This window comes from Glossina fuscipes, unplaced genomic scaffold (genome assembly GCF_014805625.2).
Source record: "Glossina fuscipes isolate IAEA_lab_2018 unplaced genomic scaffold, Yale_Gfus_2 3, whole genome shotgun sequence".
Taxonomy (NCBI): Eukaryota; Metazoa; Arthropoda; class Insecta; order Diptera; family Glossinidae; genus Glossina; species Glossina fuscipes.
In genome coordinates, this window is record NW_023998417.1 from 4,343,037 (window position 1) to 4,364,913 (window position 21,877).

At 32.6% G+C, this 21,877-nt stretch overlaps 1 protein-coding gene across 1 annotated transcript in view; it reads left to right on the forward strand.

The window, feature by feature from the left end:
* The window catches only part of LOC119634609 (ETS-like protein pointed), a 179,915-nt gene that overhangs the window by 38,927 nt on the left and 119,111 nt on the right, over positions 1–21,877 (forward strand). The window contains exon 3 of the mRNA XM_038028859.1: positions 1,928–2,030. Coding sequence (XP_037884787.1) covers positions 1,928–2,030 — 103 coding nt within the window. The remainder of the gene's footprint in view (positions 1–1,927; positions 2,031–21,877) is intronic.

Sequence of the window (21,877 nt, forward strand, 5' to 3'; positions counted from 1 at the left end):
AAAATCTGCTACTTTTGACTTACCTGTATTGGTAGTTCAAAAAATGGCTCGAGTTTAAATCAATTCCTTCCGCTAAAGTTGTTTGCTTCATAACATGCCTCTGACGCTTCAGCTTTTCCGAAAATTGCAGGCATAGATAACGTAGTTAACTTAACTTTGGACGACGTAAACTTCGGTTGCTTGGAACCTGATGCTTTTCGTATTTATCAAAGTTTAAAGAAATAAATTTCATTTACGGGATATGAGTTTTTCCTCTGTTTTTAATGGGATTAAACCGGCAAAGGATACAGCTAAGGGTGCGGAAACGATTAAGTAAGTTTGAAATGAATGAATGCAGTACGTTACGAAACAGTTAAAAAAGTGGTTTACAACATTTCGGTCACTAAGAACGATCAGATTCCCATATGCCCTTTCATCTCCTACAAAGGCAAACAAGAGAATAATTTCCAATTTAGGCTGGGAAAGCTTATCCCCGTTTATTTTCCAGACTTGACCATTTCCGATTACTATTCATCTATTCATCGCTGCAGGTCTGATGAATACATTAGCTGTTCATTGAAGTTGAAGATGTTCGAAAATAGATCAAAGACTATTTCACCTTGGAATCACGTTAATCTCTACCCACGTAAGGGGCATCGAGAAGCTATCCGATGAATGACAAAAGACCATAGATAATGATGACGTCTATTTCGATTATTAAGCTTGCTAAGAAGCATTTTATTAAAAGCCGGAATGAATTTTGATTCCACACCTAATAAAATGACAACATTTTCTGAAAAATTCTTGTGATCTTTAGATTTGTAGTAAGGCAATTTTACGTTTTATATATATAGACATATATATATATATAGACATATAATGAACTAAGTGAGGTTTTCCATTAGTTTTTCTTCTATTCGCCTTGAAACTAAGAAGACTTTCCTATGACACAGACCTCTAATTTGACAAACATATATGATTTTTTTTGATCTTGAATGGCGTGTCGAAATTTCAACACAACCACATATAGCATTCATATTCTACATATTCTAGTTATTAAATGAGTTTTATTGGCATCACTTCGTCGCCTTTTCAAAATTATCTGTCATTAGTTGTAATTTGGTCGCGGTTGGTCATTAGTAGATATTCGTAACAATCTCTCTTTGTAGACGAACTCTCCTAAATATCTTGATCAACGCGAGATTTTCAGTCGCCACATCCGTTCTTCTGGCGGTCTCTATGAGTTTTTATTACTTTAGCATTTGTTTATGTTTGAAATCAAGTTGAAAATAGGCAAGGATGGCCCGTGAAGACTTAATAAAACAGAAAGTCGACATTGGACAAACTATTTTTCTGAACGATATTAAGTTGACTACGTAGATATTTGTAATTGGGTGACTTAGGCGCTCGCTAATGGGCAAGACTTTAATTTGATTCGCATATCCGTCTCCTTTACTCTGTGAATATCTAAAGCTAATCCAGCTTTTATCCATTTTTCTATTTTCCCAAACTTCCGGTTGATCGATGGATAATTTTACTACAAAAAAAAAAAAAATAAAAAAAATAAATAAAAAGTAATATTAGAGGCCCGTTGGCGGGCATATGGTATTGTTGTGTCAGCTAATGGGCTACTGAACTACAGCACATCAGTGTGATTGGTGTGCGTGCATATGTTACTTACAATAATGTTGAAAAATTGTGCTAACAATGTTGTCATTTATGATAATGAAGGTCAAACAGTCAAATGAATGTTTCACAAATATCACAATTATTAATTCAATAAACAAATAAGTATTATCTGCAACCGTTTGTTATTTCATTGTAAAATTCTTTTTAATTTTATTTAATTTATTTAAGAAATAATGTAAGAAAAACTTAACAAAAAAATATTATTTTCTTTCTTTCTTTCTTTCTTTCTTTCTATCTTTCTTTCTTTCTTCCCATTTAGACCAAAAACATTTTCATCAAAGAAGAACCGATTGACGGTAATAAAGATTTACCGCCACCCATATGCAGTTTATCGGATATATCAGATCATGAAGCATCGCTGGGTGAGTCCAATTTTATATTTACACATATATATTTCTCGATTTAAGGCCAACGGATGTTAATTGCAATTAAAATATCTTTTAAAAAATTATTGCTTAAGATTATGCAACAAAGTCTTTCAAGTCTTCTCGTTGCACTTTCACTTCACATGATTTTATAAACCATTCTCAGGATAGAATTGATTGTTCTTCTTTCAATGCATTATTGATTGGGTCTTGAAGGGGCAAAAAGCAACAAGTATTAAATTATATTTTGTGAATTCAGTTCATTAACATTTATAATTAAAACTGAAACAACAAATCGACTACAAATTACAATAAATGCAATAATATCACGAACAAAATAAAAAAATAAAAAAAAAAAAAAAAAAAACAGCAAAAGAAAAATTATAAAAAAAAATTACCATCTGTGAATAAATAATTGATTGACACTTGGTCGAAGTGAAACGAACACACCTTCTGCATGCACTTACATATGTAAGTAATATTGGCATACGTATGGACATGCATGCTATAAACGAAGTAGTCTAACACAATGAAAACCCTTTGTATCAAAAGCGACAAAAAAAAAACATAGACGATAAAAATACGAAGTCCAACCATTTGTTTTCACCCGACTATGCATCTGTCCAATTATGCGTCCATCCATCTTCTGTTCATCAAGAAGCGTGTCCCCGTTCGCCCCTGTGTGTACGTCTGCCAGCTTGGGTGTCTTCACCACTTATACTCCCGTACTGCTATTCTTTTACTCTCTATGCGTCTCTTCCTTTTCACTCGAGTCCATCTGTCCAATTGTGCGTCCGTCCAACTTTGCCTCCATCCATCTTCTGTTCATCAAGAAGCGTGTCCGTTCGCCCCTGTGTACGTCTGCCAGCTTGGGTGTCTTCACCACTTATACTTCCGTACTGCTATTCTTTTACTCTCTATGCGTCTACTCCTTTTCACTCGAGTTCTCCCCCAGCGGAGGAGATCTGCCAACGGCTTGTTTCCTTTTACCTTTGATTAAGAGAAACCTAGAGCTTTGTTGCTCGCATATAATCTGCAAGCCGTTCAATAACCGAGTTCGAAGTGGGCAGAGAAGGGGGGTTCCTTTTTTTTTCTCTTTAAACAATGGTATTTTAATCAATCCTTAGTTACATAATTCTACTTAATTAAGGGCCCCATCGCCATTTGCTGATGCATATATGCTCGCTTCAAATAAAGAGCCATAGTTGACACTTCATCTACATCTAGCTAAGAAAAGTTTTTCGAACGTCGGTCCGTCCATCACTTTTTATCAAACACGTTATCCCTGTCGTCATGTATATATATTCTTAGTTAAAATGAAAAGGCACAGCATAAAAATTGAGATCATTTTCCCTCAAATCGCAGACAAAAGAGAAAGAGACGTAAATTGATTTGAAAAGAAAAAAAAATTTTATTATTCCTGTGACTTTTTGATCACCATACTTCTGCAGTATATGCAAAGGGAGTAACAAAATTAATATACCTATCCGAGCTTCGATAGTGCATTAAAACAAAAAAAAAAAAAAAAAAACCAAAAGACAATAAATTAAGAATATTAATAATTATAGTAATAATGAAAAATGCTTACGCTTTGAAGAGCCAATACACTTACTTGGACTTGGATCATTACACTACTACTACTGCTGCTGTTGCTGCTACTACTACTACTACTATTACTGCTACTACTACTACTACTACTACTATGCGTTATTAGAAGTAAATGCATGCAATGTATGTAAAAAAAAAGCGCGTACCATCTGCAATTCAATCATTTATTTATGTATGCAATGCATTCACTATTTTCAGCATAAAAAATTAAATAAAATAAAAAAAAATAAATAAAAAAAAAAACAAGTAAAGTAAATGACAAATGGTCTGTTTTGATGAAAGCATATAAGAAGAAAAGAATAATAAATAATATTTACAACAACTACAATAATCAACAACTATTTGCGACAATATGTGCAAAAGTTATCTGCATAAGGGTTTAGTTATTAGTTATGCGTCATGTTATGCTTATTGCACATTAAAGCAAAAGTTTGAGGTGAAGTTGAAGTTTCGTTAAAAAAAAGACACACAAAACATTGATATTCTTTTCTTTTCTTTTTTTTTTCTTACCCATCTCACAAGAAATATATATTAAAAATTCATCAAATGGAAAAATGCCTGAACGGAGTTGCACGATTTTAATCGCTGTTATTAGGAGAAATCGGTTTAGATGCTTTCGGTCATTTCTTGAAATCACATTAGAAATCATTTCGCTCACTTATCTATTCTTTTTTAGCTTAAGCTGGAAAGTTCCTAAATCGTTTCGGACATCGGTTCAATAATTTTCATTTTCTTTCTTTTCTATGCTTGGTTTCAAAATTCTCGAATTTTGACAAACTTGAAAAGATAGGACTTTTGAGCTGAGGCTTAGGTGAAAAATCGATCATAATCTATATAATCTATATAAGCAATATATGTCGAATGTGTAGTAAATCTTCATCAGCAACATGCCAATAGGCCAATGCGGGTGTCTTAAAAGATTCGACTTAAGCTAAATAAAAAAAAAAAATTTTTTTTTCTTTCTTTTTTTTAATTCTATTTTTATTATGCAAATGTTTTATATATGTATGCAGACATATAAACGCACTTTAACAACGATTTGATATTACATTTTGATTTAAAGTTCATACGGTTGGGCGGTCGAATGTTCATTCATTCATTTATTCATTCGCTCATTCATTCATTTCATTTATTTGTTAGTCGTCAATCCATCCATTCAAGCATACGTTCCATTCTATTCATAACTTTTGAACGCCGGAAATAAACGACGTGACTTTTTTGATGAAAAAAATAATATATATATGTATATATATGTATGCATATATATGAACCACAACGAATACAACATTCAAGAGAAAATCAACAACAAAAATCTTAAGAAATCTATTTATTAAAATTTTTATATATATATATATATATATACGTAAATAATTAAGAATCACATTCATTCATATTTAATATAATTTATATAAAAATGTATTTTGGGGAAAAATAATGTTTTTTTTTTTGTTTTCCTTTTTTTTCTTTCTTCTTTAAATATTCACACAGTGAAGCTTATTTCAAACAGACAGGATAGTGTGTACGATCACAATTTATCGTAAACTTGTGTTAGGCTATAAGTAATTATTATTATATAATTAAAGAATTCTGAGGAATGTAAAAATTGCAAAAAAAAAAAAAAAAACGTTCGTTTATTGGACATATCATGGTACATATATATAATGTTTTATAACAACAACACTTTATAAGCAAAATATTATAAACTTATATATCGTATAATGCTTGAATGAATGTATTTATACCTCATTAAAATTGTCATCTATGTATGAACGATGATCATCTGCCGTAGGAAATGAAAAGGTGAACATACATAAATAGAAAGATACAGAAGTTAAACGAAAAGCAAGCAAGAATAGTATCTTAAAGCGATTCTTGGATACCTATCTGCCTTCAAAAAAAAGTCGAAATCCGTTTACCGACCTTTTCTCTTATTAAAATTTTAGATCTAATATTTAGAAGATCGATCGTTAGCATGATTTTTGTATAACTGAATTTGTATTTGACTTTAGGAAAACTAAAAAAAAAAAAAATTGAAGAAAATTTCACATCCAATTTTCTCATCTGAATAACCGGCAGCATATGGTCACTTTAAAACTTAATTTATCGAATTTAGTTCCTAAGCAAAAATCTGATCGTAGCTCTTTCTATACCTAAAATTTCATTCCTGCAAACGAAGAAAGTTAAATCGACTGAAAATTGTTTTTTTTTTTTTTGTCTATTACACGTCTGCAACATGTTACAAATGTCTTAAGAAAAGTAGTATACCTTAAGTCCTGGTCTATAAATATTTATAATAACAAAGAGAACACATTTTGAACTTGAACCTTCTGTGAACATAATTTCAATGTAAATAATAAACGACACGTACACATGCGTACATATGTATCCATGTATGTACTTACGTGTGAGTATATATGGATAAAAATGCGTGGATTTTTAAGAATGTTTTTTTTTTTTTTTTTTTTTTTTTTTTTGCAATGCTTTTGATCAAGTCCCAATGAGTCCCAATGATCGAGCGAAAGTAAACTTATTGTCTATAAAATTATTTTGAAATGAACGGATGATTCAAAAAGTACACTTTACCTTAATGTTACATTAACTTTTCCAAAAAAAACTTGTAAGCCAATCTCTACGATTCATAGAGCTTTGCAAAATCAATTCATTTATCCCATCATTAGTCAGGAATTTGTATTCGTTCGTCTTTACTTTTCAAAACTTATCGAGAAAAAAAACAGCTGTCACTAAATTCAAGGAAATGTCAAATTTGAAAAGCAAAGGATGATAGAGACACAGGTAGGGATAGAGGTAGTGGAAGGGACGGTAGAGGCCAAGGTGTAGGTAGTGGAGATAAATGTGGAGGTAGAAGTAGAACTAAAAGCAATGGTAAGGTGGATGTGAGAGCACCGATAACAGATATGGGTGCAAATAGGAAGACAGGTTAAGATCGAGAAAGAGGCAGATATAGGGAGAGTTGAAGATTGAGATACAGAGAGACATGAGGATTGAGATAGAGACAGAGCTAGAGAAGAGAAATAGAAAACAAAACGACTTAGATAGACAAACAAGTATAGGTTATAAGGAAGGAGATAACCACACAAGAAGAGGCCGGGATAAAAATGACCTTCTACTTTCGTTTTGTAACATTCTTTTCGCAAAAAAATTTCGAGCGAAAATATTATGTTCTTATTAAGCAGAAAAATTAAAAGTTCTCGTAGCTCTTCAGGTTAGACACTTCGATAGATCAGATAAATCTTTTTCTCATTGCGGCTGTAAATTTTTGAGCCAAGAAAATATGATTTTCTTCTCCTTGGTTGCATTCAAGCGTTATTCCTAAATGAGCATCGATATCGCAGATGTCTGTTGTTCTTATAATGAGAGATATTATAACATTGAAAAAATCGGTCACTAAACAGACAATGATCCGTAACTGTGGGTTTCTTCTCACTCTTCCCAGGAGAAGGTATACCAACAATTTCATCCTTTTCCTGACGCGTAAGCAATTCATTCGCAAATGTCTGAGCAGGCAAGAAACTTTTGCATCACAGTGCATGAAAAGGTGACTGACTCTCTTCTCCTGCTGCTATGTATAAAACGCCTAAGTATCGAGTCAAAAATCTATTTTAGAGATAATGCGTGACATTAAAGTCATTCGTTCGAATGGCGAATATTTGCCTTCCCAGGCATTACTTGTGTCAGGAATGCGCAGAAGAAATACTAGTTAAGTCCTGCATTTTAGGCTTTTGTTTCTCGAATCCCCAAATTTGTGAATCGAAAAATTTACGGGTCTCTAAGGCAAATTTCTGTAATGGGCTGTGATCCAACCCACAATTTCAAAGGTTTTTTTTTTAAAATAAATTTCATAATACTATGCAATGGTTAAGGGCGGCGTATGTTACCATCTGTTGCCTGAGAGACTCTGCCCTGCTAATTGTCGCCCGAACAACATGGACGTCCAAAATTATTAAATTTTAACCTTGCAGCTGCTAATCGACCTGAATAGGTGATAACGTACTTACAACCAAAAACAAAGACAATAAGCTTCTTGCAAATATATTGTTTGTGTGTCTCCGCTTAAAGGCTTAATATTTTTTAGATCAATTTATAATGATCTGCTAAAGACATAATATTTGACTATAATAATAATAATAATAATCAATAGCTTTGTAATAAAAAAAATTTAAAAAAAAATTCAACATTTTTAAATCGTTTTTAATGAATTTTAAATCACACACACACACATAAACTTTGCTGTACATGCTATAAACATGCGTTTAAATTCGATTAAAATAATGAAAATTGCATTTTCTTCTTAATGATTGTTTTTTTTTTTTGTTATTGTATGTGATAATAAACAAATTGTCCTCTGACACTCTCATTACTTTTTTAAATAAAATACGAACAAACAAACAAACAAACAAATGAATAAATGAAGTGAAGAATGGAAAAACCATTAATAGAACGCACTTGCATTGACAAGTGCATGATGATAAAAAAATAAGAGAGCAGAGAGCAGAGAGCAAAGAGCAGAGAGAGCAACAGTGAGAGCGAGAGAAGAAATAAAATATTTTTTTTTATATATTATTCTCTCTAAAAAGAAAGAGGCGAAAAAAGTTTTTCTTAAAAAAGTTTAAATTCTCTTCACTTTTTATTTTTTTTTTTTTTTGTTAGCTAGAGAAACATGTAAGTAAACTTGTTGTTCGTTGAACAAGTTTTTCATTTCATTCATTCAATATATTCATTCAAAAAAACAAAAAAAACTATACAATAAACTTTTTACGCCTCTTTTTGCTCGTTTTGTGTTACGCGCTTTTTCGTTTCGTATTCTCCTCTACACTCAAACAGTGCGCGTTCGTTTTCATTCAGTTCTAGTGAGCTTTGTAAATATGGTTGTGTGTGGAGAGGGATGGGATGGATGCCCATATATATGTTTATTTATAGTTTGATGCCTTAGCTAATCTGACGATCTGGCGATTGTCATTCACGATTCATTCATTCATTCATTCATTCATTCGTTCATTTACTCTTTTTTTTATTTATTTCTTTATTTCTATTCTTTTTGCTTACTTTTCCTTTATTTTTTTTATAATTTTTTTTTTTTTTTTTTTGTTTTTTTACTCCTATTGCTTGCTTGTATGGGGATAAATCGATCAGTTAACTGCTGGTCGATCGATCGATCGGTGTGTTTCGTTTTCATTGAAAAGTTCTTGCTGCGCTGCTAATGTATGTTTGCAATTTGTTTATCAAACGCGCCCTGCATGAATGAACGTTTATGGGACTTTCGTCTTTCGTTTTGCTCTCTATGTTTCCCCACAAAGTCAAATGTAAATCGAAACGAAAAAAAAAGCAAAAAAAAATAAGCGAAAACCGGCTTCATTATCTGTTTAGCCTAAGGCTGGTTTTTGATGTTCTCTTTTATACACATTTTTATGTGGTTGGGCATGTGAGCGTTTATGTCAGGCCAGTCCCACATATACTAATACACGCATGCATATATAAATATGTTTTTATTTTGTTTTTTTGTTTTTTTTTTCTTCTTTATTACCATCAGTTAAAAAGGCAGACATGTTAGCTGCATTGCCCGGTTTGCAACACTTAGAAATACGCATTTGTCGTCGCTGTGAAGCAAGGGAGAGCTGAAGCGAAACAATTTCTAACTGATTGCCTTATTTAGTTTTATTTGACAGGTGTTCGCTGTTAAAATCTTATCTCTCTCTTTCTATCTTTCTCGCATGTTCTTCTGTCTGCCTGCCTACATGTTCAATCATTTATAGTTTGGTCCCTTTCTTCATCCGCTCTTTCTCTCTCTCTCTCTCTCTCTCTGTCTCTCTCGATTTAATGCTTGCGTGTTGTTCATACGCAGGTTTCTGCATTAATTTGATCTTCTCGCTATGCATCGGTCAGATCGTAAGCTAGATATAAAAACATGTCTTCGCTTATCTCTGCTCATTCAGTGAATTTTTCTTCCGTAAATCAAACATTTCCGTTTCTTGTCCGCTTACTGATCCGATTATGCCGATTTGTTTGTCCAAACGTTTTCCGCTCCGACCAGTTGGACTATGTTATGTCTATCTATGCCTCTTTTTCCCGAGAATCCGTGCCTACACTTCTGCAATATTCATGCAATAGGCACACTTCGCCTATTCGATCTTACTTTCATTATTCATTTACTCCCTCCTCCCTCCCCCCCATTTATCTATCAATTCGCTTATTTCTCTCCTCTTTATTGTTTCGCTATCCATTTGCCCCTTCATTATTTTGTCTGTCTATCTCAGCCTGTCTTCTGCTTTGTCCTTCCGCCAGCCATCTAAGCTCTTGTTCAGTCTTTCGCTTAATAAGAAATCAATCTGTTCCAATATTTTTATTCTCTTCTACTTTTCGCCCGCTTATCCATTTACCGGTTCGCGTTTCTCTTTCCATTTATAGACCTTTTCAATAAGATCGCAAACATTGAAATATTGGAAAAACGATATACGAACATATGACCTAAATGTCCTCAGGCATTTTTCGTAGAATGAGCTTGATAACGGGCGTGATTCACCAATAAAAGTAGTATTCATCATGATTGCCTAAAAAGTAAAACAATAATAAAATAACTGGCAAAAAAACTTGCGTGTGGGAGAATTGTCAAACCGTGACACCCATGACACACATATCCTACATAAAGTGTGGAGAGTGTACAAAATTCGCTCTAAGGTGTACGCTGCGTACTCGTTTGCTTGTTATAAATTAAATATTTGCTGGTTGAGCCCCCTCTTTAGTTTGTATACATAAGATTTGTTTGTGACCGTGGGTGCTTCAAGTTTCTGTTTTTCGTTTTTCTGCTTTTTTGTTTTGTTTAAATTGTTGTTGTTGTTGTTGTTATTAAAATCATATTAAGTTCAGTTCTTGCTTTGTATAATATATGCGTTATTTCGGGGGCTTCTTCTCCATTTTTTTTTTTTTTTTTTTTTTTTTTTTTTGCTTCTTAATGAATACACTTTCCTTTTCGTTTCATTCTCTCTGCTCACTAAACTAAACTACTTTTTTTGATATGCACGAGGTTTTTGAATGGTTGCGATGATCCTTTTCTTTTAATAAACTAATTCAGTATAATTTAAATTTTAAATCCTTCACATGTTGTTTTGCTTATCGTTTCTTCCGTTCCGTTTTATATTAAAAAAATAAAAAATAAAAAAAAATAAAAGGAAAAAAAATCTTTTATTCTTTCTTTTTGACTTCGACTTTAATTCCCCTTTTTTCGACATTATCAACCAGTTGATTAAACCAAAGAGGCAGCCAAACTGGTTGCGTTGCCTTCAATCATATCACTTAAGGCGGCACTTGCCTCACTCACAACATTCGCTTGACTTTAGCTATTATTGTACGTACTGTTCTGTGTCGGTTCTGTTCTGTTCTGTTCTGTTCTGCACGGTTCCGCTGATCTTTACTTTACATACATACATATATACATACATACATATATGCATATATAATGCATGGGTATAAAGCAAGCATGCGTTCGCTTATATGAATGCATAGTTTGCATGTATTGTGTTTACACGTATAGCTTGTGGTTTTGTTGTTAATTTTGTGCTGTGTTAACACATTTTTTTGTACTTTTCTTCGATTCTTTTTTTTTTGCTTTTTTACTTTTTCTTGCCGTTTTTTTTTTTTTTTTTTTTAAAAAATATAATTATTTTTTTTTTTTTATAAAATTTTTTTTTCTTTATATTTTTTTTTTTTTTTTTTTTTCCTAAAAATTATAATTATTTTTATTCATTCATAACATTTGCTTGAATGAATATTTGTTTTCATTTCATTTAATCGTATTACTTGCAAAATTTCTGGTTTTTCATTCATTCAATAATATTGTTTGTTGTACGTTTATTGTTGACGTAAAATTTCAAATTCATTCATTTATGCTTTTCTGCCTTTTTGTTTATTAAATGTTAACACCTTGTAGCACATGTGCGGGTCAAAGTTTTTACATATGTACAATACATACACATATATACATATATACATATATATATATATGTATATGTTCATGTAGATTTTAACGCAAAAAAGAAAAATTAAAAATACTTTACTTAGTTGATATTAAAAATATGGGGAAATATTGTGGCCATGTCATGTGAACACACACACACACATACAAATTTTTCAATATTTTAGACGGAATTTCATTTTAATCCTTACTTATGCAATTACGAACCATTGCTATTACGTATGGCTACTACAGGTACGTTGCTGCATATATATCTTCAACATCCATCAGTTAAGTTAAGGTAAATACTGCCTTTCCTTTTCTGCCACTCATCATGATGAGATGAAGAAGGCTTGCTAGACAGATTTCTTATTTCGCAGATTTAAAAAAAAAAAAAAATTAAAAGAAGAAAAAAAAAAATTAAAAGAAGCCATTTTTGTTTATACGTTCATCATGTCGTTGGTGTTAAAACTTTTATGATCGCTAATATTAAGTTAAAAAGATGAAATTTGTTGACAGTCGTATATACATTTATTTCAGAGTTAGAGCTAATTCGCTTTGATGTGCATTGAAAATTGCTGTCGTGGTAAACGCAGCATCCATTGTAAACAATTACTATGATTACCTTAAGCAAAACTGACCTTTGCCGGCCAATCGACATTCCCTTAATAAAAGAAATCCTTAACAATTTCTCTTCATTCATTATTTTTAAGCCAATAGATATCCATACGACCTTCACCGCGGACCCGACATTTGATTTTCATTTATTTCTCGCTAGTTCTAGCTCTCTGCTGGATCCATTAACAGCCTTTCTCAGAGCATGTCATAATAATTCCCGGAAATATTTCCAAGAAGAGAAAGTTTCACGTCGAAGTTTTCAAATATTGAAGTTTTTGAAAAATTATCTCCTATCTCTTTTCCCTATTGATGGTGTCACGTTTTAGACTATTTTGATATGCTGTCTGCGTGAAATAATTCAAGGATAGATAAGCCTTTTGTGTGACTTTCTGAAATGACGATTAGATAGGAAGTTTACCGTGGATGAGATCGCAAGCGGTCAAGCAGAGGGATGATAAAGTAAATGCCTCTAGCGACGGCTGAGGAATATACGTGCGAAGGGATTGACGTGCCAGTTGATGAACGGGAAGAGGCACTCGATACGAATAAACAACTAAAGGATGTATAAGGAAAGGAATGGAAGGATAAACAGCTGGATGACCAAAAATATATGCTAGCAAAGGGATGAATGAGTGAAGCGATAAACGGGCAAAATGATACACAAGCAAAGAGATAGAAGCTAAGGAAAAGTAACGGACGAGCAAAGCAACGAACGAGCAAAGTGATGAATGAGCAAAGCATTGAACGAGCAAAGTAATAAATGAGTAAAGCGATGACCGATCGCCTGCTATCGCTCGTGGTCCCATCGAAAAATAAAAAACCGAATGTTGAGTTGCAATTTTCCATTTTTTATGACCTTGAGAATACCGACACGCAACTCAGTAAATTGAGAAGTAAATAGATGAACTGATCACCGAATAGAAGGAGAAACGTGTCGGCAGCACAGAAAGAAAGAAAGAAAGAAAGAGGCAAACGCATGTACGACTGATAGAGGGACGGGCGGATAGTCTTAGGGAATAATGGAAGAAACAACAGAAAATGGATGATTAAGTGGAAGAATAATTGGATGGATGAAAAAACAATAAAAAGGGGCAATGTCGGTTCTCGCCCCACATATCAGGAGGAAAAGATAATATAAAGAGGTTTTTGCAATGCAACCGAGCCAAGCAACGCTGTTTATTGCCATTGAAGAATATATCTCCCTCTCTCTCTTTTTCTTCCACAATCTTGTAGATAGTCGTCATTGCGACAGTGGCATATTCTAGTGATTAATTTGAATTGACTGACGTTACGTATGCCGTTGCATATAAACTGCTTGGAAGGCTTTAAAATTTTGTATTTGACAATTTTTAAGTTAATCCGCTTATGTAGTACTATGAGATTTGTCTTTTTTATTCCGTTTGTAGCTGAGTGTCACTTTTCCTTACAATAACTTATTATTGAAAAGAAAATTGATGAATTTCAACCTGAGTTTATGGGCAGCGGGCTTCTAACATTGTTGCGCAAAAAAAACTGTTTTCAATTACGATATTCACGTTCGTTACTCTCCTAATTTGCTCTGCCTCCACGCAAATATGTCAAGCCTAAGCGATAAGTTTATTATTTATTATTGTAAGCGATATTTATTATCCGTGTAAGTATACTCGAAGGTTCGTATAGGGAAAATTTTTGGCAGTTATTGCAAATAAATGATCTCAAGACTCTACGTGAAGCAAAGTTCAACTTCTACCTTTGAATGCTTGCATCTCTACTTAGTATTAATGATTAGATATTCTATCTGTAACTCAAAATTAGAAGCTTCCACGACCAAAGAAGAAAAAAATTTGCTTTTTGTTCTCATTCTAAAATTAAACAAAAAAAAAAAATGTTTTTTTTTTTTTATAATCTCAGTCCAAACAGGATTTGTGGATTTTCATTCTAATCGAACGTAAATGTTTCATATATTTTGGTTTCAAAATTTTACATTCTCTTCGGTAATTGTGGTAAATGCATTAAAAAAAATGTATCTGATCTTTATTCTTACTTTGAATTATTTATTTTTTTTATATGCGTTGAATAATTTGGATTATTTTGCCATTTATCGTCAAAACGGAAGTATCTCAATTAATCACATCCCGTGTTTTTCGAACGCCAAACTGACCACAATTATACTTACAATGTATATTATAAAAAGCAATGTTCAAAATTTAAACAACTGAACGTATGAACGTATTCACATATACATAATGTAAGAGAGAAAGAGAGAGAGAGAGAGAGAAAAAAAAAAAAAAAAGCAAACGATCAACACGTTTTTTTTTTTTTTTTTATCGTATCAGGTTGCAAGAAAATTGATCGATTGTGTTTGTTTAGCATTCATAAAAACAAGAAATATTTTCTTGTAATAGATTATATATGCATATGATGGAATAGATTCTTGTCTTTGCTAAATTAAATAAAAATTAATTTTATTGAAAATAATATTAAAGCATACTTTTAGGCTATATATATATTTTCTAATGAAGCAGATTATATATGAAGTGAGAGAAATGAAAGAAGTTTTCTGATTTATTGACTTAAATATATTCACAAACAAATTATTTACGTATGAAAGGCATGGATCATTCAAGCGTAGACATTGTTTCATATAAGAGATTTTCGTAGAGATTCACTTACAATTTTATTATTTCTCTTACTATTAAGAGATAATCCATAAGCACGCTGTTCATTCTTGCCGAAGATGTTAATGTTGCTTTAAAGTTTATGTATTATGATAACCTTTATCTGATATTCTAAATGTTCTTTTTTCTTACTTCGCATAGTATTTAACTTATGAACTAACATGATTGATATCGTTATCGTTTTATTAAAAAGGCAAAGGAAAAGTATTCAAAGACAAAAAATAACAATCGCTTTGCCGAATTGTTATCTGAAAAAGAATTCGCAAATGCGTTTCATTAGACGAGACATTATTATATAATATCCATATAAAAGTTAGGATTTAATATTCATTTTTCATATTATTATCATTCAGTTGAGCGTTTGAATCCCGATAAACTTAGTATGATCAGGAAGAATAATATTTTTGTTGAATCAATAAAATAGCAGTTTTCTCGATTTGTGTAGGCGTTTGCATCTTTTACAAGGCGAGGAACTTTTCAGAGTTTTTTCTATCCAACACGAAAGGTTGGAATATATTCACTTTTGGCAAAAGGTTGACAACATGCAGAAGAAAGCTTCGGAGACCATGTAAAGTATAAATATTATTGATCGACATTGAATTCTAAACCGATGTAAGTATGTCCACACGTGTAACGACATAATCAATGACATGGTCTTTGTTAAATTTAACAAAAACATTGAAAGTTCTTGCCCGTAAGGTTGTTATTAAAAAGGTTGAAACATACGCCTATAGTGGAATGTAAATTTAGAATATCCTTGTTCTCTGTGTCGCTCGACCCTTTTTTTTTTTATAAACTACAATAGACACGATGATGATATTCTATAAAAAACAAAAAACCAGCCACGCCCAATATTATAGATTATTGAAATTTAATTTCTTTATTTTATGTTTAGTTTAAGAAAAAAAAATTTTCGTATTTCTAACTATAGAACTGATCTCTTGATTAATTTTTTTATATTATTTTTCAACTCGAAAAAGAATTTACATCGGAAGCTATGAGGTCAGATTAACATCTACGTCGACTTTTCAGTTCAATTATAAGTAGTTGGAGGAACATATGCGATTTACTATCAATGTCGGTCAGACATCTTACACTTGCAGGTCAGGACATGCGTAATATGATATGTGAAATAGATTTTTGCTTTATATCGGATTCAAATAGGGTACCTTATCTACTGGTATATATAGTATAAAATTCAGGGAAGCATTTTCCTCTTTATTTAAGATTCATTAACCGACGTTATGGCAGAGGGTACAAGCTATCTTTCCCTTATGTTTTATTTTGATCGTTGAGTACGGTTTTCTTTTTAACGTAAGCGTCGCTCATATAATAGCGGAGTCAAAAATGAAGTACAAAACTTTTACCAAGCGATTTGAAAAACGAAATTTTTTTTTTTTTTTTTTGCTCCTCTTTATTTGGAAGCTACGAATTTCACTGAAGTTTATCTTACGCTGCGCAAGCTTTCCATGTCTTCTTCTCGCAATCTGCTCATTTGCTCCTAGGAGCATGTGAAAGTTCTACAATCCAATAGGAAAGAAAAACTTGAGTTTCTTTTATTTACTTTATTCTAATTTCATTGGAACTTTAAATTAAGTCTTAACAATATTTGCATACACAAATTGGATTATGATAAAAAGAATTTTGTTGAAATTAAAGTATAATTAATTTAATTAGAAATTTATTACTCCCGTTAGTTTAAGGTGTGGTGAAATCTTGTCTGAACGCATTTTCATACATTTAATAATTATTTTATTATTATGTTTTCTCTCTCTTTCTCTCTCTCTCTCTCTCTCTTTTCATCTATTCCTTTTGCATATCGTACATTTGTTCTTTGTATTTCTATACAGTGTTAACCACAAAATCGTCAAAAACTTTTACATGTCTTTTAACTGCAAACTATTATTAACCGGTTTGTTTAAATGTTGTTTTTCTTCAATTTTTTTTTCATCTTCATGTAATAGGAACAGTAAGGGGGAAATATATAGAGGACTGTACTGTTTCTTATAACTGAAGATGGTTTACGGTTTCAACCTGTATCTCTAGAGTGCGGTTGACGTTGACGTTGACGTTGATAATTGCCGCCAATATACTTGATTCTCTAATATCTAACCATTCTTCTCTGGCAGTTCATTGAGATCTATATGCAGCATACACCAATACCATTATTATAAAACAAACACAAAAATACTAACACGCATACTAACAGCTAGCAGCTAAGCAGCATAAACTTAAAAATAGATTTCATATAACCACGCGAATCTCAATCGCAAACTACTGGTGTTCCATATAAATTTTTAATATTATGTTTAGTAAGAGATTTTATTCTGATTTAAATTGGGGAGAGACAGTGTTATGTCGATGTGTATGTTTGCGTTGATGTGTTTGCGTTCGCTTGTTGTGATCTATAAAAGTGTACCGATCTGTGTGCTTTTATAGTTAAGGTTGATATATTGTTGTTGCGTTTGCCATAGATTGCACCAATATTGCAATGTAGAAGAAAAGCAAAAAGGAAAACAAATTAATTCTATTGGGTTTGGAACGAATCGTAGATACTCGGCGCTCATGCATTTGGCATTCAGGCTTTTGCAAAAAGTAAAATTCAGTTTGTCTGTCTTCGATCCAAGAATAATGAGCGTAAACGCACTCGGATATGATCGAAATAACGAGAAATATAAGAGAGAGGAAGAACATGAAGCGAAATGGACGTAAGGACAGGCGGTGATCATGGTAAAAGCATTCCCTTTAAATCTATTTTAACTTTTGAATATTTCACCAATAAGTCAAGAAACAAACGTGTGGAATGAGGGAGACTTGAAGAGAGAAGAGCAGTTGAAGATAAGACTTAACAATTGGCTTAAAGTGTTTGTGCCCTTGAATTGAATTCGGTGTTGCTTCAAGTCTTCTAATATATGAAATGAAATTCGATTGAAATCAATTTGACATAAGGACAGACATTTACCTAAAAATATTTCAATCGGATTTGTGGATCGTCTCTCTCAACTCTTGAGTGGGCGCGTTGAATATGTAAATAGATCGATGGACATACGGCAAGAAATGCTTGTCGCGTAACGCGTTACAAATTAAATGAAATACTGATTATGCCACTGTTTTTTGTGGCAGTTAATGTAAAAAATGGAAAAACTAAAAATGAGCAGGTGAAACTTTTTACAACTAATTCCAGCATCACAGCAGATAAATTCACAGTTGTATGTTCATAGAGTGTGCTTATGCGTGTGTGAGTGTGTGAGTATATATATATATATATATATATATATGTTGTCTTGGCGTACTGGTAGATAGAACGAACAGCTGACCATGCAAGTTTATGTCCCCTCCAATCTATGCTAAATAAATACACACCTAAACACATTAAGATGACCATCAATATGGAGGAAGATCAACATTTGCTTGCTTCGAGTACATATTTAACTTTTATTCATTCAGTTGTAACTAAAGTTGTTATTATTATTATTGTTGGTGTTGTTTTCTTTTTTTTTTTTTTTCCGTTTCGTTACCAGTTAGCTACCATCGTAGTCAGGTTATACTTTATTATATTTTCACGTGTTGGAATTATTATTGATATGAATGCGTGAAGGTGTTTGTGTGTGCGTGAGCGTGAATACTTTACTTCGAGTACTTTTAATATATTAAAATGATTTTATTCTATTTTTCCCCCAATATAATGATCGATGGCTTGACTTCAGTTTGTGTGTAAAATACACTTAAAAAAAAAAAAAAAAGATACAAGACCATAACTGTTTGAAAATCTATGCCTATCTGAAGTTCTTTGCCACACGCTAGCTTTTACGCTGTAGTAGAAAAAGTCCAATTCTTCTTGGCTAAAAGACAGTTTCTTCTTCTTCTTTTTTGTTTTGTTTTGTTTTAGATGATTTATAATTTTGGTTACTTCTTCGATTGATTTTATTTTGTTTTAAGGAATGAGGGAATGGTCCCAATATTGACACAATGATATATTTTCTCTTAAATCTATTACGATTATTAAGAATTGTAGGGTGTCTACAAGGTGTCTTGGTCCGGCGAAATGTTTTCTTTTCATTGAAGAAAATTCTATGAAATTCTTTGATTGATATGCCTAATGAGGTCGGGACGTACTCGCAGGCACAAAAAGAATAAGCCAGAGGTGGACTTCACGTGTTACAGGAATAATGGTAACAAAACATAATCGCCTTCCATGAACTCAGATAGTATGTCATCAAAATTTCATATAAAAATCTCGGCAGTTCTTATAAATCTTCGCCGGACTTGCAGATCGTGCGGATCGTGCCCTTTACTTCAGCTCTTCTTCACTCGGCAACAGTTTTAGTTACCTCGGTAGGTTTTTTTGTCTTAGGAATACTCTCGGAATTCTCTATTCAGAGAGAGAAAGAGACAGGAATAGGGATCTTCGAGAATCTTTAAGTTCTATCCAAGCAACCAAACCTAAATGGTTCTTGCTACTTACTTAAGTTGCCTTTGCTTGATGGTAATGCTTTGAGAGTGGACTCATAAGCGGTCTACTTGAAATCGAGTACGTGAACTTTATCTCAGATAATTATTGTTCAAACCTAGTATGGTCGCGTGTGCTGCTCTGAAGGCGCGAAGAACTTCTTTATTTTTGCAAACTTACGAAGGGCTTCCGTGTCCTCCCCCTTTTTTCATAGAATGACTTGCATTTTCATTTATCATACTATTTAGATAGGAAGCGAGAGATTAAAGGTTCTCCATCTCATTTTTAACATAGTACCGTTAAAGATCCTTGGCAGTCGAAAAAGTTCTTTTAAGATCTTCACTTCCTTACATATAATATTTCTCGTAAAAGATACGCGGGCTTTTCAATGTGCCTACAGATAGCGATTTTCATAGACACTGCATGTACAACTCCTAACTTTCTGAATTTTCAATAAACTAAGGACCACAAGTTTCTTTCATCTGGGCCAAGGGGATTATACTCAGTAGAGAGTAACAAAAAACAATAAAACATCGATGAGTAATCTATTAATCTAAGAACCCACAAGCATTTTAAGTACTTTTGTAATCTGCTTTCTTTTATATAAATCAAAACTATGGATTTTCTAATAAGCCGACGGCTAATGGACCTAGTGGAGGTTCCCCTTAGTTGAGGGTTACCATTCCAATCTTATCAAAATCCAAGATTGAATTGTATTTTAGTAAAAGTTTACTGCTCTATCTCTCCTAGCATTGTTAACACTAAGAGGAGAAAATTCGTAGAAAGAGTGTCCCGGTAGCTTCTGCAACATTGCGATGATTAGTTTACAAGTTAAAGTTGTTTTCATGGAGTCATTTTTGTTTTTGTAAAACATTGAAAAAATATTAGTTACCTATGATAACGTCATTAAAACAGCTATAGCATGCAAACTAATAGTCGAAATGTCATGATATTTTGATACGTTTCGCTTGAAAGATCTTAATATCGAAAAATAATATGGATTCGTTGATATGTCATCCTTCGAACTTATTGAGTAATGTGTTATTTTCTACGAGTACATGTTGTTCGTAAGGCTTTTTTCATCGGATGACAAAGAGTCTCTACTTTTCTCTTTACCCTAAATTGTGCTGAACCAAGGAGTCAGGCTCTAGCTGTAAACATACTTGAGGGAAACCTAATATAATCTGTTAGCGAGAATTGTTCCTTAAGCTCGATAAATATTCTTTTCGGTTACTTTGTACGAATAGAATGAAACTTCAAAGATTTTTTTTTTTTTTTTATGTACAGTGTATAAGTTATAGAAATTTATTCATAAGTGAATTCAGATGAAAATAAGTATAAACCTGATGTTGATTTCATTTGCGTTAAAACTAAAACTGACTTAACCGTGCAGCTAAGCTGTCTAACTAAGTGGTGTTAGGATTGTGAAGCACAAAAAAAGGAGGGGGAAAATAAATGTAACTTAATGTAGTAAGGCTTTAAAAAAAGGCACCAACACTAGTAACAGCAGTGAGATTGCATTGATTTTCACTCTTCTTACGAATGATACACGCACGCTATTTACTTACACAAATCATAGTACGATTTATAAATACGCTGCGCCTATGTGTTTGTGTCCGCCTCAAGTCGTAGCTTATAAACTAACTGTCGAACGCAGTGCATGACCGCACGACTAAACGGCTGATTAAAATGGCCAGGTGTTATTTTTCATGATAGGATTTTAACTTCTTAAGTAGTAATAAAAGCATAAAAATGAAAAAAATAAAAAACAAAAACCAAAACGAAAAAATCATAATAAACAAATATCGCAATAAAATGATAATAAATTCATTTGTTACATACATTTGATCAGAGATTAACGGGTCACAACACTAATGCGTTATTTCAATTGTGTAACGTCTACACATACTTTGATGAGTCTACGTGATATTTTGAAATGATTTACTTACTATTACTTTATCTCGTTATTGTGATTGACTTGACTTTGACTCGTAGTTTACGACGAGGTTAGCCTTTAAATATAACCGAAACTCGCTCAAAATCATACCTGCTTAGCTCTTAAAGGTGTAAAGCGCGGTAAAAAAAACTGCAGGTAAAATTCCCACCCACCCATAATCTTGTTTATTTTTCAAAAAATTCGTTCATTCATTTAAAAGTTACTATAGGCATTTATAGACTAAAATTCCTAGGTCCGCATTAACAAAATAATAGGTGAGCTTTGCAAGTATGATTGCTTTCCATATAGGATTCTCTCCTCTAGTAAATCTTTTAAACCTTGTTATTAAACACATAAGAAGAACAAGAATTGGTGAAATTAATGAGAATTGTGTTCCACCCCACACCATTCCCATTGCACACCTGACCGAAAAAGACGTGTCTTAAGAAGAATTCATAGGAAAATTGCTGATCTTCTTAAGCCGAACTAGATAATCTTTACAAAAATTGTTGTTTTTATAATCCTGGCATGATATGTATTTGTACCAAAGGTGATGAAAGATGTCCATTACGGATCGGAACTCGGAATTTTACAGAGTTTCAAAAGCAT